The 27,474-nt window shown below is 42.5% G+C and overlaps 1 protein-coding gene across 1 annotated transcript; it reads right to left on the reverse strand.

The window, feature by feature from the left end:
- Positions 1 to 727: 727 nt before the first annotated feature.
- On the reverse strand, positions 728 to 27,396 carry LOC131283493 (protein N-terminal glutamine amidohydrolase). Its single transcript, XM_058312775.1, has 4 exons — positions 27,094 to 27,396; positions 3,179 to 3,481; positions 2,722 to 2,846; positions 728 to 1,964 (listed from the first exon to the last, which is right to left on the reverse strand). Exons 1-4 carry the CDS (start codon positions 27,162 to 27,164, stop codon positions 1,828 to 1,830), a joined length of 636 nt encoding a protein of 211 aa, XP_058168758.1. The 5' UTR covers positions 27,165 to 27,396; the 3' UTR covers positions 728 to 1,827.
- Between the last annotated feature and the right edge of the window lie 78 nt (positions 27,397 to 27,474).

A 27,474-nucleotide genomic window follows, 5' to 3' on the forward strand; every position in this document is an offset into this window, starting at 1 on the left:
AAAAAAAACAACAATGTGGTACCATTTTCTTTGATCCTGATTATCGCTTCTTGCTCGGATCTGAATTAACTTGACGGTAATGTTCGCAAGTCTTTTTAAATTTCCTCATCAAATAGCAACAGGTTTTGTCTTCCAATCATGTTATAAATGTTTTTTAATGTAATGTTATATTACTAAGGAGTACGAAACCTGAATTCGTCTATAAAATAAAAACATGTTGCTGTATACGGAACATTCTAAAACCCGATGGTGTATCGATGACAATTTCATAAGTTTTAGGAGAACGGGTGAGTACTAGTGGGAGGTATTAGGGTACTGTAAAAATTTGCCAAATTCAATTCAAATCAATCGAGAATGATCACAAAATGAAATCATCTTACGCCATCTTAACGAGCCCTGAAGGTGTTTGTGAAAGGACTATCTAAATTATTTGGTTGTTATCGGCAATTCGGGGTAGGATTAAACAAAATGAATCTCTTACTTGTTGTTGATGTTTGTTAAGGTTCGCAAGGTCATATGGCCGTTGCTAGACTGGATACGAAAGCGTTTCCCTTTTTTTGTTTTGTAAACTTTCCGTTACTTGCCCGCGTTTGTGTTTGTCGAATGGTTTATTCGTTTAGTTAACTAATATCACATTGTAGAGTAGAAGATATATTTCCATGTATAACTTTCCATTTAGCGCTCAATTGATGAAAATTGAGATTGTTTTAACTTTGTTTCGTTCGTTTCCGTCAACCCCCTCGTTACGGTTACTTCGTGCAATTTGAGTATCTTACTCTTTTGCTGCGTATGCAGATCTGAAAGCATTCGCATATGGCGCCATTCAACATTATTTCTGGTGACAAATAGAGCAATAACATGCGGCGCCCCATACGCCTATGCTAAGTACTGCCGTAAGTGTGTGCACATTAAAAGAGATTTAAAGTTGTGCGGTTCCCGTTCCATCTCGTTAACGATACACGCATGTCGATGGCGTTTTCTTGCGCAAAACAGCTAACAATTTGTGGGACCAACTGTATCGCCCGATTGCTATTACACTCTGTTCTATTGTGTGTATAAATTACTAGGGTTAAGATAACGGACTATACGTTTGCCTGTTCCGTTTTGACTGGCGTGGTATAGATTGTTGATTCTTACAATCAATCTATTCATGGTTTTTTTTTCTTCTCTTTGAATATCTATACTCTGCATGTGTTCATCGTTCAACATATTAAGGATAAAGTTTGTCTCATTTTCAAACCGATTAGAGTTTGCTATTACATTTGAGTTAGCGCATGTTTGTGCATTGCCTCCAAAACTGCGCCTTCAATTGTTTAATGTTGGTTTTATGCTAACAATTAAGAAGCACTATATAAGATTTTACATTTTAATAACACTTAAATACGCTTTACCTCTTACGCAGTACTGACAATTGTCTTAACCTATTCACGAGGCGTCGTAATCTTGCGTTTTTGCCCTTGCCTTCCAATGCTCTCCCGCCGTTTGCAGTATGAAGCCTTGGCGTAAGCATAAAAATATGCAAAACAGCCCGGTATGGTGCTCGGCCAACGATACCTACCCACCTTTAGTCGCTCGAACGATGGCACGGTGCGTACTCTGGTGTTGTGTTCCAATAAATGGTAGCGTCCTATTCTCGCTTGCCTGCTGCAAATACGCCCCGACACAGCCGGCCAAACCAACGCCTAGCCAGCATTTCGAATCCTCGTTCTCTTTGTCCTCGCGAGCGTTCGCGCGAGCTCTACCAATTCGTTCTCGCTAGCTATCACCATCAACGGCGTGAGACATTCGCCCACCGTGCCGAACTACAGCGCGTCCGTTAATGGGTTTTTAATTCTGCGTTTTGGTGCCGATGTTCCGATCCGGTGGCTTGTAGAACTGCTGAACAAAGTGCAACAGATCGTAGACCGCGCCCGGCCCGCGGCCCGGTTTCATGCAGATGAAATCATCCAGGCTGTGCGTGCTTGCTGTAATTAGAGAAAGTAATAAACATTTAGTGCAAATCGCACAAAGCGTCGACAAATATGTTGATGTATTTATAACAATTTGTTTTGTAAAGTGATGGACTATTACAATAGAAAAAAAGAAATAGGAAATACGTACGTTTCGAGTAGTTTATGTCCTATATACAAATGTGACAAATAAAAAGTGAGGTTTAAAACTAGACACCTGAGGTTTAGTTATGCAACTGGTCAAACACCTTGATTTTGTTTATACCAACAATTTAGTTTGTCATTACAATCCTTTTAATTTGTAGGCACGTTTGAGATTTTTTATTACACTTTCGGATACACAAAAAGGACAGTCCTGTTATAAAAATCTAGTGAAAGTATAAATTAGTTTAAAAGTACAGACAATCATGAATTAGAATATTACAGTCATTCGACACAAGCTTCTTCTAGGTAAATTCTCTGCTCACTATTTCAAACAAACAAAAATTAGGTTCTACTCTAAACGGATTTACACGTGCTGCTCCCTATAACTATAATTAACCAGGCGCCTCCATCGGAGCAAACAAATTTGATTAAAAATCCCTTTTCCTTGTTTTTTCTACTTCTTTATCCCTTCTAGGCAACCAGCTCTCCAGGAGACGAATTTTTGAACCACCACCGACGACGACATAAACTAAATTAATGAATCAAAGCTGACGAGAGGGAGAGAGAAACGTAAAACCCAAACGAACCGTATGACACTATTTGCAGATTACGCTCGTCAACTACCTACCGGCGGTCTGGATGGGCGAGTAGGACGGTGGCGGCTTGATCCAGGACCCGTCCGGTCTACGCATATGCCTTCGATCGGACGAAAACTCTGCCAGATACTTCTCCGCTGGTATCACCCGGAAGAACCTGCGAACCCCGCCGGCCCCGGTGGTGGAGGAGAGCGGCCCAGGTTGCGTTGCGTGGTTGTGGCAATGTTTATTTGTTTTTTCGTGTGCCGTAAACACCGAGCAAAGGGAGGGAGAAAGGAAAAACAAATCCAATTAAATTTAGCACACTGGCACAAATTGATTAACGACCGAATCAGAGCACCTCTCCGCAGGGCGGGATGCTACCGAAGGTGTGACCGAAGGGTGCACGGGCTGTGGGCGCCCGGCCCCATGGATTAGTACCGGACCAGGCCCTCTCAGCGTTTTTTTTTTTTGTTCCTCCCTACAGCCGAACCATCCCGAACGACCTACCTGTGGTGCTCCGGCGTTAAGGCATAATCCGACCGAAACGTTTCGGTAACGTATTTGTGGAAGTAGGTCGGGAACGGCAGGGTCGTGTCTAGATCGAACACCAGACACCGGTTCGGTGACGGATTGTGCATGAAAAACACGTGGTAGTCCCATATCACAAGCTTCTCGTCGCCACGGCCGGCCTTCTGCCGCCACAGGGGCACCGTGCGCCGCTCGTTCGATACGAAGACGGCGTAACATTTCGGCAGCTCGGAAGGGTGTGTTTTCTTGACCTGCTCGCACAGTTTCCACACGTTTTCCTCGCTACAGGGAAGGGGAGAGAAAGAAAATAATGGGGAAAAAAATGGTGAGAAAAAACGCACATTTATCATTCAACACTCGTCGGGTCTGTAGGACTGCGGTGTTAGGAAAGTATCGAAGTATTAGTTGGGGATTATGTTTTCATAAATAAAAAAACCTAAAACATACATTCGGTGTCAAAGTGTCATTTATCAAGAATACAATGTAATCCATATGTTATTTATAATTTTAAGCCGATTGCCTAGGTTATTGTCACCACTATTTTTTGCTGCAAAGTTTTCCAGTGTGGATCTGATAATTTTTATTAAAATAAATTTTTAATTAAAGTTTTCCAGCGTGAAGTTAATAATTTTAATTTAAATTCCTGCGACATATTAAACTTTAAATCGGATTGTAAATGTTTATTTACAATAAAAGACGATGAATAATCCTACCAGCATGGGAATGGTTCGAGCAAGCAGTTGATTTATGTTTCCTCTGCCAAACCGCAGTGGAGAATGTTTTCCCTTCCAAGTTTCTTGGAACACCATAACGATTCATGCAAACTTTTCCGTGGCTCGGTACACCTCGGTACAGCAGAGCCGGTCGGACATTTCTTTTCAAACGCGAACGCTGTACTTCAACAGACGCCCCCAGACAGTTTTCACTCGGAAGATGCTTGAGCGACCACATTCCATCCGCTTGCGAAAGATTTCCTTGCAGTAAGTTTCCCGGTGTAAGTGTAAGTTACCGTGGCCGTACTATTTTCGTGGCAATGATTTCGACCGCCAGTGAGAATAATGAAAATACTTACTCAAACTACATCAAACGGGAGGGTGGAATCTTTTGTTCAGAGTTTTGCAATTATTCTGGCAAACATAAAGCTACAAGTTTATGCATTCTGCTACTTTATATTTTATCCCAATTGTAGAACGTATGCGCTCTAAAGTTATCCTTAGACATACTAGAGTAATTATAAACCAAAGAAGCGTAAAGTAAAATCTTAAATTCCAATTTAGCAGCACAGGAGATATTTTATGAAGGAAAATCTTAAGACACCTTGAAGTAATTATAACAACATAGCAATTCAAATGCTACGCTCGTTTGGTGTTTAAGAGCAGCAGGAATAATTTTGCTGAATCTCAATCCGCAAAGCTCGTAAAGCTCTAATCAGACGATGGGGATGGCTCCCAACGCAGATCCGCCACATTTTCTTCCCACCAAGCAAAGTAGCCAAAATGGACAAGTTTTAAACCGGGGGGGGGCTGAAGAGAACAACTAAGCCCAAAGAAAACTAATCATCGCATTTCATTCAAGCATTCAAAATAAGTCCATCTTCATCGTCTTTTTCGAGGAATGATGGACAAAACATAAACGAAAAGTTTGAAGCAAAGAAAATTAGATAATTTAGGCATTAATTTTCAAAGTTCTTTGCGGGTAAGGAACAAAAGAAAGGGATGGATATTTTAACGGGGGTTTAAATATGACAGTGTGAAAATACTGGTGTGAACTGGTCGAACATAGAATCATCAATTTGTTATTTGTATTCATGAATTGAATTTTGCTACCTTACATTACTTTATTACTCCTGCACGTTTACAACATCATAATCCTGACCCCTATTCGTTTCGTTAGCTTCACTACTAAAAACGACCCACGTATTGCCGGCGCTTCATCAACGACACGCAACATCGACCCGGAAAACATTATTCAAATTCCTTTTGGGTAGGTTTTCGGGTAGCGTGTAACTCCTTCCACCGAGGGCGTGTGTGAGTGACCCCTGATTCCTATACCCATCACACCAGGACCAGGATCGAATTCCACTAGGAAAACCGTGCACGGATATCGCACGGTTTGCCATCGCCCGGGGGTAGCTAGTTCGCAAAATGGCCACTAAATCATTCATCGCAATCACAATTACCGTGCAACACGTCCTTTTTCAAGCCATCCGTGTATGGAACAAGGCACCGGGGAGTTTGATTTGCCTGCCCCTGCGGCCTTCGTTACATACATTTTTGACGGAGTGAAAAGAAGCTCCGGCTCCGGGGTCAACCGGAGGCGTGCCACCTGTAGGTTCCATTGCTCGATACTGCCAACGTTAACCCACATTGATTGTATCAGGTTGAATAATACCGCTTCGAGAAAGTTTTGCAGCAAACTGCACCTAGCAAGCACCTCCCACCGGGTCGCTCGAGGCTCCGTTGTCTGTCAAGTTTACCTTAATTCAGGTTCAACATTGTAGGATCGCATGGGAAAAATGGTTGTGCCCGAAAAAAAAAATTCGCAACGCTCAGTGTTTTCAAACTCCATTTTGCGACGCTCATATGCTCATAGGGACAAAGATGATGATTTTCAAATAAAAATTAACACGAAGACACCAATTAATTATCTGTAAACGAAAAATAAATTAAATGACGGCTAGAAAACCGTGAGCTGTTTGAAAAGGCCGAGGAAAATTTTGAAAATAGACTTTGCATTAAAACAATTGGACAAACTTTCGTCGGTGATAAGAAATAAATTACCAGTCTACGATAATTTGATGAAAAAAAATTTTATTGTAAAGTTACATCATATAGGTACATAGTAAACACTACTTTCAATTTTTATTCCGCCGGCCAGTCAGGCGGCATTACGGCACTTGGCCATAGCAGACAAAACTATTTTTGTTGGTATGTTTTTCAGCTTTTGTGACTTTCATGACAACATGCTAAAACGTTTGGAGTTTCAATTATTGGGTTAGATCCTACATTTGAGAGGGCTCAATGTTTTTTTTCGAGTGGAAGTAGTTGAGGGGCATAAGGAGGGTTAGCAGTGATAGCTATATTAATGGTCTTTGACCGGTTAAACTCGTCTGATGATCATTGGGCATGATTTACTGTGGCCAGATAAGTCCAAAACACTGGATCGTACTCTACGTGATGTTTTCTGATAAATTTGCTTACTGCAGGGAGGTACTGCAAACTGTTCACTTTTCGATACGCCGGAACGGCTCAGACTTGACAGAACGAACAGCGATTTTGGCCATAGCCTTTGCGATGATTTTCGTCCACAAAATGATGTTCTATGGGATTTTTGGGACCCCCAACTTTTTAAAATATGCTGTAACAAGCTTTAAAAAGAAACATAACGTTCCAGAATTTTTAACCATTCGTCGCTGTCCAGCTTCAATTAAGCTACAACATCCGGTCACGATGTCGCGATTTTCTGTAAACATGTTTTACAGAAGCTTCACTTCCGTATAACAATTTCGATCTTTTCTAAGTTGTTTTTAACTACAAGGCAAGTTGAAGCGACCATCCAGCCCAAAGAACGGAATGGTTAACCCATTTTTCCTTCTGTCTGACTTTACACCATCTGTTGTAATTTGGGGTCCCGATTTTGGAACCTTACTCCATAAGTGACAAAATAGTCAAAAATCCAAATCAGCTGAGTTCGGCGGACAGGACATATCTCAAACAACATCAAACATGTTCGTTCCGCGATATAGCTGGAAGAGCAAACATACAATCAAACGAAGTTGGTTATCTATTTTGGCTACGACGGGTTCAATGTTGATTATAAAGCTTGTCAAACTTGTTCTGAAAACAAAAGAAATGCTACTTTTGATGATTGCTTTTAAAAAAAAGTTGCTAGTGTTTTCCATGTTTGCACTAAAGCTCGTTAAAATTGGTCCATTTTTTATCGCAAATGGAGTTATCTCACATAAGTCGTCAAAGCACACGAACAATTCAGATACACAGATTTAAGCTAGGGTCATGGGTAATAGGATATTTGGAAAGCATAAACAAAAAAAAATAAGAATGCTGATACATCCACATGATGATTTCTTTTTCCTGCTTTACGTCCTGCTCAATGCTGTAGAATCAAATATCCATGACAGGAGCGAAAGCAATGAAGCTAGCGATTTCCAACGGTGAAGTGCCATCAACACACTGAACAGCGTTTCCTATGCTATGCTATGCACCACCCCGAACATCATCATCATCATCATCTGATGCGGCATGATTTCATGCAACTTTACAAACCGTTGTCGGTTGCAACCAGAATGGATCATCAACAGAAAACGAACGTCAACATCCATGAGCAAACCGACAAATCCTCCTGTCTCCGATACGACCAACATGTGTTGAGGCTTCCAGGCACAAAACGAACACTGGGACATGACACACACAGAGTGGAGAAAAATTGCATAGCTTCACAGCATCCAAAGTCAGTGGAAAATAAAAATCCATGTAGCTTACCGGGACGTCTGACCAAGACGAGTAAACCGGACCACCGACTCTGGCGGCATCAATGCCACAGACCGTGAGCCTCTAGAACCCTATGCTCTGGTCGGGAATGGGATTCCCAGACTGTTTCCAAGGGCGGCGGTTCTAGTTCCAAAACACATCAACAACAACTGACCACGGGCCCGGCCTCAACCGGCAGGAATAAGCTGTTAGTGCTCATTAGTTTTCTTTCCGCTTTTTTTCTTTCACACACACCCGTCCGCTGTCGTACCAATTACAACTTCGTGTTGATTTCGTTATGTTTGCGTGACGGTTTGTTGTTACAGGACAGCTGAAGAGGAGAGGGAGGGATACATTGCAACAGGATGAGACGGTGTGAAAGTATAATCCCATTTTTCTATCTGTCTTCCCCGCCCGGAGCAAATAATCTGCTAACAAACCTGCCCCGAGTAAAACACGGCCACGGAGCCGGCGGCTCGCACGCTAATGGTTTCCCTTCACGAGAGGCTCAATTACTTATTTAGCCAAATGAGATTAGAATGTGAAAATTTCATCACACTTTCGCAACACGAGAAGTGAAACGAGCTGGCGAGTGGGAAGATAATGTTCATCCGGCGATGAACACCGCCGTGGCCGTGCACCTGCCAATGCAATGTAACCAGCAAGTGTTGTGTGTATGAAAGGACCCAAGGATGTCTACAGGAGGCAGGAGGCATGACCGGGAGTGCCGGTCCGGGTGGCATGTTTTGGGCACTGCACACAGGAATCAGGTAAAACGTTACATACACCAGCGTATACATACATACATACATTCCCACCACAGTAAGCTTCGGACCTGTGCAAACATCACAAGGTCGATGATGATTTCACGTTTCGCGGTGGCCCTCTCAAAACGCTGAGATGAAGAATTTGAGGCAAACATTCTGCAGTGGGACGTGAATTTCCATTACCACTCGAGTGCGGGCAAAACGGAACGTTCGCCCCAGAAAGGACGAGCCACAACGCAAGAAGGGTATTCGGTATTTGGCATCTTGGAGGGATTGGAACGTACCTTGTCCACCATCGCACCCCGAAGCTTGTGCTAGTTGTGGCAGTCGTCAACCCAAGGAAGCATTGCGCACCGTTCGCGGTGGTTGTTAAAAGGAAAGTTTTCACCCCGTTTTCCACGGGCACGGCAGCAAGCAAAAGCATTCCACTAGTTTTCTCGAACAAGAGCAGCGAATGCAAGTCAGTTCCGAGGTAGTGATGGATCTGCCAGCTTTGGAAAGTTTCCCAATTGCGGGCGCAAAAGAAGGAGACGATTTACAAGTGAAGTTGTCATGACATTTCGTTTTTTTGGAAAACGAGCCCCTTGGTGCATTCATATCGATGAAAAGCGATGCTAAACCATCGGCAAAGTTTGTCGGTAGCAATGCGACCTTTGTAAGTGGATTTGTACACATTCATGTCGCCGCGTTCACACAATGGGAAGCTTGCGTTATTATCGGCTTTACCCTTTTACAATACACCTTTAGAATATACTATTGAAAACATTATGTCAGTGCTGTGCAGCAACATTTTATGTTTTAACAATAGGCACTTTAAAACTTGTTTTATTTTTTAATTGGACGAAAGGAATACAAAGAATTTAAAACATTTGTCAAAACAAACATGAATGCTGAAAGAAGCGACCCGCATTTTAGCCAAATAGAACTGTTATTTCATAACGACGATAAGACTTCCTTCAAATAAAAAAAAAATAGTCCATTAACTTGAGTATCGTATTTTTCTGTGTATAATGATCAGCTTTTAGTTTAAAAATATTTTACCCAGTTTTGTTATGCGCTACTTATCGATGCAATTGAACAAAATTTAACACAATATTGATCTAAATCACAAAAAATCTAAAAAAAAACTCTGAGAATGTGAAAGGGTATCCGTTATACACGGGTAGTAACTTTTCGAATGTAGCTGTATGGATTACCGATCAATTTACATTTTAACGTTTCGAGACTTTTTTTGACAACTTTATGTATTTGTTATTACGGATTTGTTGACAACTGATTATTTTTTTATTGATTCGTCTTCAAAATGGCGCAATTTAAGGAACATCTCTCCGACAAAGAGAATTTCGCATAAATCCAGTTCCAAGTTAAAAGTGACTTAATACGCAAAAGTGAATGGAAATCTTGCGGCAAAGAGGCAAGAAGCAGATCTACGATCATAGAGTGGAGGTTAAAAAAGGAATAAAATTGTAAAGAAATTGGTAAACATTGAATAATTTTGTAGGGGGGTCGTTATACACGGAAAAATGCAGTATTTTAGATAAAAAATGTAAGAAAAACACATGATTACAGCAAAAGGTGTTAAAAATAACGGGGTGTTGGTAGACGAGCAAAAATATGACCTTCGCGATTGGAGTGAATGTAAACTTTTAACTCGTCACCTGAAATAACTTTATGTAATTGTCTACCAATGGAATAAAGTTAAAAGTTAGTTGGTCAAACGTTGGAGCAAACGTAACAAAAAAAGAGGCCGTAAGGGTGTTTTATAGAGGGTGAGAAACTCCTGCTCAATTCATTATGTGAAAAAATGGTTATTCAATTTTAATTTGGAAAATAATCCAAAACCTCTTCCAACCGTCTTACAGAACAAAACCGTCCACTTACGTTCGTCAAGTCTTCTTTCTGTCTTTCATTTTGGCAACTGTTGTCAGGTGAATTTGTGGGCAACGTTGAAAAATCGAATTGCGTGTTACAGACGGAAAGGACGAGCAGGCAATAAAACGCGATGGAATATTCAATAGCAAAACCGGGCCAACCATTACCATTACCATTCGCCGAATTGGGTGGATTTCACGGCAGTTGGATTCGACATAATTAAATTCTTTCGTTGCATATTGAAACGGGAAGCCTGCGGGGAAATGGGAAAACTGTATCGAAAACCTGGTTTACGACTTGGTGGCGTCCAGAGTGCGTTGCATATTGATGTGGTCGAAGCATTTCGCGGCGAATTAATTTCCGTAACATGTGTTTCATTTTTGTGCAACTTAATGTAGATCAAAAGTAAAACAGTTGAAAAGAGAACTTCATTTGCAATTCCTCAATATCTGCGAGGAAATCAATATCATATAAGAAATTGTGTTTGCTAAAGGAAAGATATTATTTTTGCCACGAAAAGCATCAACGAAGAAACTAAACCCATTTCATGGCATTACAAGAAAAAGGCAAGCGTATAGATAATGGGTCACTATGCTGCTAATGCGTGCAGATCGTGATGGTTTGATACAATGTCCGTGCGTAGGAAGTTCGCCCCACAAAGACAGCAGCCCGGCAACTGGCACAGTATTATCCTAATCCGAAACCAGCCAGCCAGCCTGTCGCGCCAACGGTCGTACGCAGGATAACGAGAAACACCCACCGGCCGCTTTGTACGATCACCCAAACGGAAGTAAACACACGCCGTCACATGCATTTTGATATCCTCCACAAAGCGCTCTCGTTTTAGTGCTGGCGGATGAGGTGCGCATGGTGGGGCGAGGCAAACAACGAGGAGAGAGGCCGAGAGGCCCGACGCCGCAAACCCGAAGTTTGGTGCTTGGCAACGGAATCGTCCCGCTGGGAAAAACGGTGGTACTTCTCGGTGGGTGTTGGCTTCGGTTAACACCGCGTGGCTCATTGCGCTGGGAAAACACCATTTGCTGCGGGACTATTAAACTACAAGTCACTTAAAGGAAAGGATGCCCAAGACGCTTGCAAACACCCATCGTCGCATGGGAGGAGGGGAAGGATTTTCCGACGAGCCGACGAATATGTACGCAGCATTGTTCGTTTTTTTTCCTTGCCCCTTTTATTGAGTTTGTCTGATGAGTGGTCAGAGATTTCGTAATTTCAAATTTGTCGGTAGCAGCTTAATGCAGTTTTTTTTATGTTGGATTTAATATTTTTTCATGAGAAGTATCATTATGAAAACGAAACATATGAGCACGTCAGATAAAAAGAAAAATAAATAAAGCATAATTAGCATATATGATACAAGTTGGACATATAAAAGCTTTGATGGATAACTGTGCGAAAAAGATTGTGCGAGATTTTTTCTCAAAAAGGTTGGAAAGCTGATATATTATATATTGGTGCTTTGCAGTTTGTTTTACAAACAAACAATGAGCCTGCATAAATGTGAAAAAAGATAACTTTTTAAGCATTCCAATTACACAACCTTTTTTGAGAACCATAAGTGCAATGTTTACTCTACAAAGGCAATTTATAAACACAATACATATTGGTGGAAATTAACAATATTGTTTTCTATTTTCAAAATCTCAATTTTAGTTAGAACAAACAGCTTTGGTGCACGAAAAGAGACGTACGGAAATGTTCATCGATGACAAATATCACCAACGCCGCCAAAGCGCAAAAATATCGATCCGACTGAATTAGAAATTCATAATGCTCATGCCATTACCGGCCGGCTCCGCACGAGCACGACGCGTTGTTCACCGCTCAACATCCTTTGATTGATGTACTCACAATCACTTCACTGCATCAAATGCACGCCCAAAACCCATGCGATCCGGCCCTCGGCATATATGCAAACCCGGGTTGCTGTTGGTCCCCAGTCACGCTCATATGTATATGCTGCTGATGGAAGCTTCCGTCCAAGCACTCTACCAGCAATCGATTCAAAGGAGTGATAGAGAGAGAGAGAGCGAGTGCCACGGTACGGATATTAAAGTTTCATCCGGTGTGCCAGCGATATTCAATATTTAATTTTCCACAGCCTCAACACACCGGTGGCTTCCATTGTTTTTTCCCCCGGCTTTCTTTTGCGCACACTCTCGGCAATACTTTCGGTTGCGATTTTTCAGCGTTCGGCTCCACCAAGAGCACGCTTGTGTTGGCGGGCGGCACGGGTTTCCATTTTATAACTTCAGCAAAAGGCAAAGATAAAACGTACTTCCAATAGGACCTTTTGTTTACCCATGCCTCGTCGAAGAACAACCACCACTGCCCCATTTTCATCATCGTCCTTCGCGTGTGTGTGTGTGTGGTGGATTTATCATCTGTTACGAGGTCTGCTTATGGCTTCTGCAATAAGCAATGGAACATCAGATTGCTCACTGATTAACTTTACGCTGTATGCCGTGTCCGTGTTTACTGATGCCAAGTTAATTTGGGTACTTGTTCGGTGGCTGCGATTTATCGATTGCTCACCGTAACATTTTATTCACATGGAATGGTTTAATTTGCATGCAATATTGGCTACATCCGCTACACTGAAACGTTCAATCATACGATTAGAGATTTCCTATCCTTGATGGAGGTAAATTTATTACACTCCCCTGGCCTGGCTTTCAGTCGTGACTTGCGAACAGCGACGGCCGAGCGGTGCGAAATGATCACTTTATCGGTGAAGCTTGATTTATTTCCAGCTCGCTTGAAAGCGAAACGTGCGATAAAATATGGACTTGACCACACAAATACGCGCGCGCCCGTGGAGTCCTTCGTATCGAACAGGGCGCGAAAAAGGGAGGCATTCCTCTTTCATCGGAAGACGAAAGGCGCACTGCTCTCCCATTTGCCAAACCACCCTCCTTCCCAAGCGGAGATCGTCGCGGATTTGCGTAACATTTCCGTAATGACTACCATTACCGTTTCACTACCCCCTCTCGTCTGCCTTTGCTTGGAAAAACGGAACGGTAGCGAAGGCGCGGGGGAAAAAGGTTGATACCATAAATTTCGAAATAATTAGAAACCGGCATCCGGGGCTGCCTAGCTCGGTTCGAATGGGAAACCCTAATTCATCATTACCTGTGCGCGCTAGCGAAAGCATGACCTCCTTCCCACAACCCCCGCCCTCCATTCCCACCTCTTGGATGCAAATGAAAAGCGGCTCTTGACCGGACGACCTCGCGCGAAACCTCACCCCCTCCCAGCCTGACTTTTCGCGAGAATGGGAAAACCTATCGTACGCATTATTTTCGCGGCGAAATTAGAATGTTATCTTTTGGGACTTTGATTTGAGCCGCGTTGGAAGGATCACATTCTCGGGTTTTTGATAAAAAAAATGGAAAATATACTCGAACACGGTACAAATCGGGTCATCAGCTCAAACGATGCCCGATTTTCTTTTGCTCATCCTATCGTTCTAGCGAAATGAAGAAAAATAACATTAAATTCTTCTTTTTCCGTTTTAAGAAAATAATCAATAACATCCTAGGGTTTTTTTTTCTTTCGGCATAAAATAACGTTTCCCACCATTCCAACCGCCGATCCATTTTCGCCCGCTTTTTCCGCTAATGGAAAAATAATTAGTTATATTTTGGGAGATCCATTTCCCCGTCCCGATTTTCCGCTTCCAAAAGGCCATCGCACCGAGCTTTAGAATTACCCTCTTACTTTGATGCGGTTTGCCCACAGACACTTAGCGCTGCTGCTTGTTTTTAATTTAATAAACATAAGCGATTTTCATTTAAATAATTTAAAAAGTCCATTAAGAAGACTAAGTAAAAAGAGTTTGTGGCTCCATATAACGTTGAAATTGGTTAATTTTGAAGAACATAAAAATACAAGCACACAGTTTACAAAAATATTCTAGGAACGAAACCGTAATGTTGATTACATTACCCCGATGTATAGAAAACGAAAGGTAAATAAATTATTCGTTTCGAGTTTGGTGACTGCGTGCGGATTCATATTAATGTGCAAGCCACACACAAGACGAAGGTGAAAAATCGGTGACAGCTTTCCATCATGCGCCCCCCCCCCCCCCCCCCCCCCCCCCCCCCTTGATCTTGATGAACGTGCGCCACTGGCGGCTGGGCGAGTGGGGAGGGGCAAATGGTGCGGGTTTGGCACGCATCGAGCAGACGGTGGCGCCGGGCGGAAAAAAGGGAAGCGCACACGCATGGCAGCCGCGTGGTTCGCGTGTACTTTTTTGACAAGGGTACAAGGTCGAAGGAAGGAGACCGGTTTTTACATAGTTTATTTTTCGTTCTTTCATACGTTTGGTTTGTGTCCTACAAACCAACACCCACCACCAACACCACCACCGTTCCTTTTGTGTGACCAAGGGATCCGAAGGACTCGAAATCGTCAAACTCATTTTCTTTTATTGCAAGGCGTTCCACGGGGTCAAGGGAGGGCGTGGATGGCACGGCGGCCGTTTCAAGATGTTTATCTCGCCGGGCTGGGCTGGCCCAGGCCAAGATTTGCGCCGGTTCGACTACAATTTTGGAGGATTTGGAGAATACCGTTTGTGCGGTGGTTTATTGTCACGGCGGGATGTCGTTTGAAGTGTGTAACGGTTCGGTTCGGTTTAATGTGCAGCAGATATTGAAGCACACTCACCGGTACATGGTAAAATGAGGGGCGACCCTCGCGTGGATCGTTTTTGAAGGGAATAAGGGATTACGAAATGTAAAAAACGAACGGACAAAAAGTCAGCACAATATATTTATACTACATACACAGTGGCGCATAACAAATAAAACAGTCGGAATCCACGCGCCGCTTTCAAAACAGCTACCCACGTCCACGGAACGTGACACGGGAATACTTTGGAAGCGACGTGGAAGATAATCTTGAATAAGAACGTTGTTTCCAAGATGAACAATACCTACCGTTCTGGTAAAAGCGTAGCAAAGCATCTTCAATCTGTTCAATTTCGTTCTGTTACTCGAGGAAAACAGAGTGGCAGACGCTACGCGTCATCATTATCAATCCACCTGCGCCCCCACCTCGGTACATCGACGAGATAAACCCCGCAACCACTTCATGTCAAATTTGATCAATCGCTTGGGAGAAGCTTTAGCGATACGGTTCATAAAACACGCCATACAAAGGGTACACCGGGCCGGCTTTTCTTTTCTGTTTTTCGCCAGAAGTACGCGCTTCTGTCGAAGGCTCTTTTATTTGCCCGCCCCCACTCCCGGGACGATCACACATGATCGGTTCGGAAGGAATTATTCAAATCTTGGAAATTTTATCGGGTATTGAAAGCATCCCTCAAAGCAGGTACTTCTTGAGTTGTTGCTATGCTGCGTTGAAACAACCTAACGTAAATTCAAAAGCCTGTCGGGACACATTTCCAAGCAATCGTTTCGATGTACAAACAATTGGCCTCTTTTCAGAAACATCACACAACTTGAACCAAAGCATCTAGTCACAACACGTTGAGTGCATACTTGTTTCACAATGTTGCAGTTTTGCGACCAACGAGTGTTGTATCTGTTTGTCAAAACAGCGTAACTCCATCGATACCACTTTTCCCAATACGACGAAACTCCTAAAATCCTTTCCAAGCGTTTTTTCCCCACTTCGCGGATGGATAACAAAAAAAAAACCCTGGTTCAACCAAACTTGGGGCCCCAAAAAGAGATTAACATTTCCCGGTCGCAGTGCAATTCTTCTGTGCAAAACCCGAACCGGTTCGAACGGTATGGTGAAAACAAAGTACGAACAGCGCAGAATTCGCTGCCCGGCTTTTGGTTGGGCCGGTGATAAACCTCCACATTTGTGCCCCAAAAAGCTTATGAAAGAAAAAGGAGGGGGGGGGGGGGGGGGGGGTGAAGAGGGTCTTTGATCGTCCGGCGTCTTTGCAGGTGAAGCCAAGATAAGCGAAACGGTCCGAGCGGCTTTTCGGGCGAATTGTGCCCGTGGTGGATGGACTTCGCTTCGCGGTGGCTTAATCCGGTGTATTACCCGGGATGGACATCTGGACGGGGGTAGAAGCAGAACGGTAAGCGCTTTTTGCTACTGGGCTTTCGAAACGGAATTGGAAATCGCTTACATACTGGTCGCGAAGCAAAGGTCATGGATTGGTTGTAGAAAAGGCGACTCCCATCATCGCTGTTGAATTGGTAATGTTCTGCCGCATCATTCAAAGAAGAGCTCTCCAACATCAATATTACATTACTTTTATGAAAAAGCTATAAACTCCCAGCCAATATTTCATGATCGGTTTCCCTGCTTTTTGTTGATCCTCTTACGTTTGGTTATTAAACTGGTGAATTTGAAACTGATCTACTAAAAACGTTGTTTTCTAAATGTGCCAAAATCAAGTACACAAATTAACTTCCAACCACCGTTTTTATTTAAATACGTCGTCGAATATGAATTAACATCAAAAAGCAATTTCGAATGCAATCCTTTAAACGGAAACATTTTATATCTACAATCTACTAATCTTCAATCGAAGATTAAAGATTAAAAAAAGTTAAAATAATTCATATAATTTTAACAGAACAACAATTGGTGTTCTGTTAAAAATGTTATGATGGTAATTCCGATACATTTCAACATTTTTGTTCAAAGAATATTTTTTTGAAGGTAACGTTCATAGAAAACAATTTCTTGCTTGCTTTTATGTTTATTCATTGAAGTTGCATGAACATTGTAAAGTTAACGCATTGGCGGATTATTTGTTGACGATCTTTTCCCACACGCGGCTTTGTTTTATACTTCGTTTTGCTTCATTCTTTTGTCTACCAGCTTGTGGCGTTTATCCTATTTAATTAATCCTATTTCTACCGAGCTTGAAACATGAAACTATACGAAAGTTGACTTTTATGCAATTCCACTGAATTGAACTGATGATTTTGAAACAATATAACTCATCGAAAGGTGATTTTTAAGCAATTCAACTGAAATGTGCATCATTTCATCGTCATCATTAGAAATTTAAATTTTTCGCCAAAATTTCATACAAACAGAACAGTTTACAAAACATACAAAACATAACATCTACAGTATAAATTGATAAAAAAAAAACTAGCCATTAAAATATCAACCATTGTTACTAAACTAAACCACAAAGAATGTTATCGTAATTCAACCGCTAATTAATAATCATGCAATGAAGATACTTCATCCGGAATCCATTTACAAAAGAGACTAATCTTCACACTATACAAAGAAAACAAGTTTACAAAGAATCAAAAACCAACAGAAAGTCTTAAACAGGATAGATGTAAAGCAAAAGTAGATGGGTAAAATATCTGCTATCGTTAGCCGGTGAACAAAAATCGAACCTTGCATTAAAAAATTTCCTATCAAATCGCAGAGTATCGCTATCTTGAACGCTAAATCATGCAGTTTCAATATCTCTATTGCCTTGGCATCCAAGGGAATCGCACCGGTACGATATGGTAATCGCACTTTGGCCGCAACATCTAGCACCGGAAGCTTCCCTCTCCGGGGGTGGCGCAGACCCTACACCTAATTCCCTCGGTGTGCGCGCGCGCTTGGCGTTGGGAGTTGTTGAGGTGGGGGGGGCTCCAGATTCCATCCCGAGTAAAACCCGGCTGCGCAACATCCGGAATGCAACAGTTTAACTCCAAGGAGCAGCAAGGCGCAATGGAATATGGTTGCAAAAAGGCATCCACAAACACGCAACAACAAAAATAAAAAGTTAGTCGGGTGGGTGTGTACCGATTCCATTTGACGCCGGAAACTGGAACCACCGCCAAGACGCCGGCGAGGGGGTGGTGGAAAAATTGCTTTTGCTCGGAAAAGCGAGTGCCAGTGTGCAGGCACTCTCTTTTCGAGAGGACTTTGATATACGAGCCGAGCATTGGGGGGGAAAAGTGGGGCCACTTCTCCTTTGGAGCTTTGCAATACAGCTGCACGAGCTTTCCCACTCCCAGGACCGCCGTTCTGCCACCCGGGATTGAAGGGTCAGCACTCTTGAATAGCGTAAATTATGGGTACGTGACCACTGCGCGGGCACGGTGAAGATGGACAAGTCGCCTTTCGTACGGGAAGGCCCCCGGTTCCTCGCATCGCTTCCCCCAGTCCTGCGGCGCACTTATGGCGATACGTGGCGAGAAAATAAGCAGCTTCGGACTTTGGTACAATGTCGTCGTCGCATGGCGGTCGCGCGGCCGGAAGCTACCCCGATGTGGGGCGGGGTCGGAGTCACACGAAAAACCCGTGCGTGTCCACCCGCCCGTCCGTGCCGCGTCATCGTTCGCGCGTCGCCTGCTGAGCCGACACCACCACAGGAAGCCCGGTGCCGGCGAAACGGCGCAAAAAGGCTGTGAAGTGGACATTATTACGGTTTAGCATGCGATGGGCATAAACACCGGGGCGACCCGGGGACTACTGTTACTTTCCTGTCCCTGTTTGCTCTTCGCGCTCGCTCCAACAACCCACCCGGGACACCACCACTCAGGAGCTGCTGCCTCGGGGCGCCGGATCGTTTCAAACGACGGCCAAAACCTCCCAACCGAGAGCCAAAGTCCAGTTTTATGGGCCCCCATTCGTCAGCTCGTAACGTGCCAGTTAGTTACGCCGGCCATAGTCGCGACGAAACCCCATGCTTGCCACACCATTGCTACTTTCGGGGGAGGTCTTGCACACACTCGCTGTTAGCGTTTGTTTGCGTGGTGGGCAACTCCAAGGCATCGTTACAATCGGGTTTTAAAGTTCTCCGAAATTGAATCAAGTACACACTGGAAAGAAAATTTACGACACTCCGGTTCGGTTCGGAGCCTTTCCGCTCGTTTTCGAGTGTGTGTGTGTGTGTGTGTGTGTGGAAATGTACTACGGGGAGAAAACTTTGGCTCTGGCAATCCTTATCACGTTAATAAACAGGAGAATATTCAATAGCAACCAGCGACAAGTTTTGCGGTGCGCAAGCGAAACTCCAAAAAAGGACCAACCAATATACGATTATGTCGTGCTTGCCTCGCTGGCGCCATGTTATTGCCGAGCGGCATGCGAATATGACTCGCCCCCGGAGCTTCTTTGAACATCTGCCACTCGACGAGCTGGCGTGTGGGCTTAAAAGAACGGCGACGATTTCGAACGAACGCAATCATGTCAGCGCCACTCACGCGGAACACGTTGTTAATTAATTATGTAAAATCTCGGAATAATAATGAAATCATTCAGCACGCATCGTGTCGGAAATTTGACGATCACGAAACTAAGGTTAAGGACGGAACGATTTGTGCTGCTTTTAGTAGAATGAATCTTTAAGAACTCTTGAAGAATTACTCCGTCAAACGAGCAAACCACATTTAATTTCACAGACATATTTTCTCATTAGTTAAACCACCCTACAATTCTAATGTATTGTTTAATCTGTGCAGTGCAGTGTTTTATTTTTTTTTATGGGACACGACATCCCCTAGTGGGACGGGGCATCTCTCCGAAGAAAGTTGCGGTGACCAAAAGACGGTATATCATAGATCGGTGGTCAGCCGTTCCTAATATCGGTTCACAATCGTATTTTTTAGCCGAAGGTATATTGATGAGAATAATAATTATTTTTAAAGATTTAAATCAGAGTGAACAATCATCACGAGGATTCGAATCTTTATATTACTCTTTTGTGATTTGAAACGTGTAAAATGGATTATTAGTAGTCACAGAGATTTAAATCCTTGACAGGGAATCCTAAAAGAGTGAATAAGTCTGTAAAAGAGTTGCTAGTCGTCGTAGAGAGGCGAATCCCAAGTTGAGATTCGAATCCCAACTGCTAAAAGCATCATAAATCGTTCCGTCCTTAACCTTAGTTTCGTGATCGCCAAGATGCGAATCCCAAGAGTGTGTAAGAGAGTTACTAGTCACCACAGAGTTTCCCAGTTTCCCAGTTTGGGATTCGAATTTCCATTTGAGACTACCAACTCTTTTACTCACTCTTTCGAATCTCTAGTTGAGATTCGAATCTCAATCTCTATGATGACTAGCAACTCTTTCATTCACTCATTCACTCTTTTGGGATTCGAATCCTTTGAAGGATTCAAATGAAAAAGAAGTAATAAAAACTATCCGTTAGGATTTAAATTAATCATTCAATAGTAAGATTCAACTCACTCACTCATTCTTACTCAGTACATGGCAACGTGTGACATAATGATGAATTCTATTCACGTGTCAACACTATTTTTGTTTTCTTATTGTTTTACCTAGTATACTGAATTAACAAATCTAAACTAATTTATCTACAAACAATCGTTTTGAAATACTGTAACAAAAACAAGTTTCGAAGCTATCCCAAAAGCTTCAACATCTTAAAATATAAGTAGTGCAATAGTGAATAAATATACAAGTGTACAACGGTTCTATTGTAGTTGGTATATTGTTTTCAAGGTTTTTAGGGCACGAAATAACAATTTTACCCATGACTAAACTTTTTTATTAAATATACCGAAAAGATATAAAAATACTAAAAGGCTTAATTGTGCTCACACGAAAGACATATCAATTCTCCATCAAACATCCAAAACAAACCTACCAACCGAAACAAGCCCCTCCCAACCGGCATGGTGTATAATACAGCGTATAATTTATGGATCGAATTGGTAATGCAAAAAAAACCTTGGAACCTCCAGCCGAATGCAAATTACCTTCACGCACATAATCACGCACGTGGGCCGACGACGAGTGGTCAGTATCGGGAGAATTCATTTGCCTGACAAACCACCGTACAAAAGTAACAAAACTGAAACAAACAAATGTGGGAAAGATATGGCACGGAAAATGATCGTTGACCTACATTCCCAAATGAGAAGGGGGGGCTCACGACCGAAGACAACAACAAGGGCGAATTTACGAACTGGAGGAGTTTTTCAAGTGAATAATTCGCTAGATTCAAACAAAACACAAAATTATGTTTGCTTTAAACTTTATAATTTTTAACGAATTCCTATGAGGTTAAAATGTCCAGAAAAAGAACGAGGACGTATGTATTATAGTTTCCTATTTTTAAAACAAACACATAGATTCAATATAAATACAGGCACTCCATAAATTCAAAGTAGACATTCCAGCGATGAACATCACCAGTAATTTTCTTCAAGCAGTATTTCGTTACCGAAATTTAAATGATTTTGACATTAATCTTCCCAATATCAACGTAAAAAGCAAACGGCGGAGTCTGCACATTACAATTGCTAAACACCGCTCGAGCTTTTAGCCGCTTGCTCAATCGGTCCCGCCTTTCTGTCGGTGAAAAGATGCAGCATAATGGGCTCATGTTTCGCGAAACGCTCACCAAGTCGAAGGTCGGAATCAACTGTAATAAACCATAATCCATGCTTATCCCGATTCCGTGACTCCCACGAGAACTAATCGCCGGAAAATAGTAGAACGTGCCGGGATGGAAGCCACGGCTTGAAGCGTCGCTTTCGGGATCGTATTCTTTCTTACGCTACAACGTGAGGAAGTCTATCGATACGAAACAAAAAAAAACCGAGTGGGGTTCGCAAACCGATGAACGAAAGTAACGCAAATTTACACGTGAACGAACTATGGCACGGCACACGATCCTGGCAGGGAAGCCAATGGAAGCTTTTGCACCCCGGGAAAATTGTTCACGATAACCCGAAGGGGGCGAATTGTCTGTTGGAACAATTTCGTTCCATACCGCTCCGAAAAAGGACGTACGTACGTACGTTCGATACGTTCGGCCCGCATGGATAATAAAAGGTTCCATATCCCGTACGAGGAAACGTTTAGCATAAGATCCCATTAGGGCAATGGCAAAAGCGGGCGCGTGCATTTACGCTACCACTGCGCAATGGCCACTTTGGAGTAAATACTGGGATAAAATTATTTTTCAATTGTTTCATACTGCAAACTATATTTTATAACTGTTTTGTATGAAATTTATTCTCAAAAGAATAATTCCACCCAATCCCACTTGGGGGCGCTATATGCTATGGTGACTAGCTATTAAGCACATTTTACTGAAGCTATTGTTACGTAAAAATGTGCTTATTGCCCGATTGAGTCATTTATTATGATTTATCAATTGATTTATTTTATTTTCTTGTACTTTATAAAAATATGAAAACAATAAAATACGTTTTTTGATCTAAAATTATTATATATTCCTCATGGTATTAAAAACTTAAATAACTTTCGATTCTGCGCCTATCCGCAGGTAAACTCTTCATGGCTTAAAAGAATACATATCAGGCTATAATATCATGCCTTTGAACTTACGCAACTCCGCGCACTTTTTGTTTGGCAAGATGTCGAACTTCAAGTTGTTTCATATTTTATCTGTAATTTGATACGTTTTGTATAATATTTAAAAAAATATGAGCTTTGCATCAAATTCTATATTTTTTCTTTAAAGACAAATAAAATACCTTTCCAAAACAGTGTTATTTTTAAAAATATAACCAAAACTGCAAGAGTTATAAATATGCAAAATTGGATAATTTTTTTCAAATTTTCGGTCGGTTTTTTCGCAACTTTGGACTTTGACCTTTTGAATCTCAGAATTGGCTGGACGCATTGGCTTAATTTTTTGGCTAGTTCTTAGTTTGATCCTGTAGTTTGAAGCAAAAATGGTTTGTAAATGTTATAAGTAAGTTGGATTTCTGACTTCCATCCCGGCAAATGGGCATTGTGCACTGGGGGAACAACTCGAAGGATCCTCAGGTGACACACCTTCGTCACCTTCGTCACCATTACCACATTCACCGTCATCCGCAGGAGCAGGAAATCATCGGTATCCATCGACGGAAAGCACGAAAGGCATGGCGCACTCTAACGATAATGTTAATATTGAAAGCTTCATCGCGATAGTCGACGAATGGAGCTCACCACAGGACGCCTGTGCGTAAGACCCCGGGGCGTTGATTTGCTGGGACTATGGGATATTGGAACTTTGCCGTTGGGTTCCCGTTAAGGACGTCGCAGGCGAAAGCGTAGAAAGGCTCCTCACTGTCCTACAATTGGATTTTGGTAAAAAAAAGAAACCTAAAAGGTACCAATATAGTTTTCCATCCCCATGCAAGACCCGTGACCCTTACCGGCGGGGTAATGTTCAATCGTCCCGAACGTTTGCGTTAGCCATAAATGACCCGACATAGAGCGGATCCCTCAAGGACTGTCCTTTCTCTGGCTGATGATGCATAGGAGAAGAACCTGACTAAAGCGGCAGAGAAACGCATATACTACATCAATCCATGCAGCACTCCCTGCTTCCGCAAACACACGAGAAGACATGACAGAGAACAACGGAGGTCAAATGACCAAGGCTAAAACCGTACCGAAAAAAAAAGGTTTGGAGAATGTCGCTGGGTACCCCTAATATGCTGGCACGGATAGAACGGTACGTGGGGCGCACTGGCTCGTTTGAAGTCACGCCCTATCTCGAAGGGATGGCATCCCGCTGCGTCAGAACTTCGTCGAGAGCTTTGCGCAATATGTTTGTGCCTTTGGAAGCAAAAGTGAGGAAGGAAAGTGTAGCTAAGACATAAAGAATAATAATGAGATAGTTACTCAATTGGTAAATAATATAAATTTATCACATTGTGTAAATAACGAGTTACTTTACTTTTATGAATAAAATTTCTATGTGGTCATAGGACAAGACAACCCAAACACCAAATCATAATCTACACACATCTTCAGGTTTATAAATCACTCAAAAAAATTATAGAAATGTCTGACAAATTTTAATTACTAATACTGTTGCTTTAAGATACGTTATGGAAATGACCCTGGACCCACAAATTACCATACATTGTTCATAATTTCATTTCTTGTATATCCGAAGAACAATTTTGAAGAGATTAATGTTTTAATTCAATATTTGCATGACTCGTTGATTTTTAACCCCGATCCTTTGAAGCCCATTAGCGACACTAACTAGAGTTGTGTAAATCAGATTCAGATTCATGAATCTGAATGATTCTCTGCGTTTTAGGGATTCATGTATCTTTCGTCGAGAGATTCATGAATCCCAAAGACACATCAACTGATGAAAAGTGATCAGCCAAAAATGGGTAGAGAGACCCCTTTTTATTTTTTGGTCCTATGATCCACACCAATGAAAGAATAGTGGGGATTCGTGACAGAGCCACGTAAGATTCATGAAGATTCATTAGGCTTTCGAAAGATTCATTAAGCTTTGAAGATTCGGTTCCGCAAAGATACATGAATCAATCTGAATGAATCGTAGATGAAAGATTCATATGAATGAATCTCGTCAAAATATTCATTAAGCACAACACTATTTCTAACGAGTGTCACTAAAGTGTTTGGAAAAGTTAATCATTCCCCATTTGATTTTTATAACACCTAAAAACCGGCCGTGAATACTTGCTTTATTTATTTGATTTATTACATTTTACTAACACGAACATAACATTGTATCTTTACAATCTTAATATAAAAAGCTTTACTTTGCGGAATGAAAATAACTTCAAATCATGGACATAGGCATAAATCTGTCTCCAAAAAAGCCAAATTCGCATAGCGGCGTCCTACGAGTGCCTCGATGGAATCAAAGCGATGGGCGCCAGGATACTTTTCATTTGCGGATAACTGTCGGCACGATAGTGTCGTCGAGAGCACAGGACCAATATCCATCCAGCCCCGCTTGAAGTATACCATGCGGGGCCAAAAATGTGTCCCATCCATGTCATACTTTCGGCATTCCCTTCGGTTCCGTTCTGCTGAATATTCAGCGTACCAAGCGGGGACGCGGGCGAGATGATGACAGCCATGCCGAAAATGACGAAAAATTGCTGCCACTAGACGAGTCGTATGGGGCGCACACGAATGGTCAAGATGAAAGTCAAGCACCGTCGGAGGGAGAAATGCTACAACCGAAATGCTACCGGCAGCACCAGCAGCTTCACAAGGACATGAAAGCCGTGGACTGAACAACGACCTTCGCCCTTTTTCTCTTTTCGCACGCAGCACAAAATCTGCTATGCCGAGATCGTACCGGGTGAAATAAAGTAAGCGAGGCGAAAGGAAAAGAAATACACAAACATCCTTATCGTTTCGTGCTCCTGGCGTCTTGGGAATGTCCTAGCCGTCTTCATCGCCAATGATACGCTGCTTATTCCGTGGCGAAATTACGTGGATGTAATGGGAAAGAAGTTAATAGGTAAAATGTGCAACCGACCGCATGGTTTATTCGGAATCATTTACTCGCATCGAAATAGCGAAGATTCCTGCACAGTTGCGGTGAGTAATTGGGTACGGATTTTAACATTTATGCACGTAATTTCAACTTAGATGCACGCTTCGGAACTAACGCACAACAAAATTAAATACTTTGGACACCTCACGCAAATCTTTCGTTTGAAGTATCATTGAAAGAATAGGTGATTCCTGTGACATATTACTTTATCTGTATGAGTTTAGTAGTGATATGTATTTTAATACTTACTCAAAGTATTTATAATTATTTTGAAGAATATTTATAAAGGAGCTAGAGTACATGTTTAGTGTTGTTACATTATCGATAAAAATTGAGTTAGAAAAATTTCCTAGTTTTGATTCTTACCATCCTGGATAGGCTTAGGACGGATTAACTTAATTCGTATATTGAAACGTACATTATATAAAACCATTTCTCTATTCCCATTAGTTTGATGCAAATGCTGGATTTTAAAAATATTAAAATTATTTTGAATTTCGCGTTAATTTCAATGTTAAAACCATTTTTTTCGCGATCTGGAAAATATACTTCATATCGTATAGTGTTTATAGTATTTATAGTATACATGATGTTACATTTCGTTCAGTACAAACAAATTCCCAGATTTATTATGACAATAAATATTGGTTACAGCTTGTTGAGCTTCGGGTTAAAGCCAACATTGTTTTTATTCACTACCCATAAAGTTCGCAGACGGAGATGAACGCTTTACAGAGCATGCACAAATTGGGAACATAAATTCCGAGCCAAATTCTGTACATACTTCAATGAATAAAGATGCCACCAGCGGACGGAGATCTTGCCTTTGCCCAACGCATGTACGCCGCCGTGTGCAATCGGTTGCGTGGCACGCACGCACACCATTTGACCTCCACTTAAGCTCCACTCGACATCATCCGAACCGGAGGAAAGGAGATCCGAGAAAGGGGTTGTGAAACAAGCGAGAAAAAGGGCCCACAAAAGACTGTCCGAAAAACTGGCACCGCCGACTGGGCGGCTCCATCAGCAGCTAAAGGAAAACCCGAAGCAACCGTCGCACGTGCCTCGTGCCCGCCCGCCCGCCCGCTGCCGGTGCCTCGCGTAGGCAAGATAAACATGACCTTTGTTTGCCGAAATGACGACCGTAAAATTAGCAGACCGTGTGTGCGAGCGGCTGCGTAAATTTTGAAATATTTGCACCGAAAGGCTGCTCTTGCAGTGGCGCTGTTTATACAAACGCACGCTCGGCCGACGGTACGCGGAAGGAAAACATAAATTGATGTTAGAAAGATTGATCGAGCACCCGAACTCGAGTTTGGGAGGATGTATTCGGTTAGTTACGTTGGGTGCGGGTGCGGATTGCAGTAGCCTTTGGAACGTGCCAAGACCGTCGAACATTGGAACAGCTCCGCCACCCGCACACACACAAAGCTCTCGTGCGTATTTTTTAAGCCTATAACATCCCACGCAGCACTGGAAAGCACTCGCCTGTGGAGGGCGAGGCAAGGAAAGCGATGAATTTGCACTTACCAGTAGCAGGAAACGTACGAACAGTCGTTGATGTTTGGAAACAGCATAAAGTTAGCATCGTTTGCCGACATTTTCGCACGCGGATCGTCCTTTGCTCGCGTGTGTTTGATTTGTGTTCGTCGTTAGTTCGCGCTGCGTTGATGCTCGAGGATATGTTTCTTAGCACCGCTCGTTCTCTCCACGCAGGTACGGTAAGCTCGCTCTCTAGCTTTCCACGAGTGGGGAGCTCTTGAATCCTTGCGGCTACGACGACGGAAGTGGAGGAAAAACAGGGATGCAGACTTCACTTCCACATCGAGCCACACACACACTATACGGCCACCGTGGGTTCGTGAAGCGTTGTTGTTATTGTTGAATAGCTTTCGCAGTGAAGCAGCAGGG

This window comes from Anopheles ziemanni, chromosome 2 (assembly GCF_943734765.1).
Source record: "Anopheles ziemanni chromosome 2, idAnoZiCoDA_A2_x.2, whole genome shotgun sequence".
NCBI classification, from domain to species: Eukaryota; Metazoa; Arthropoda; class Insecta; order Diptera; family Culicidae; genus Anopheles; species Anopheles ziemanni.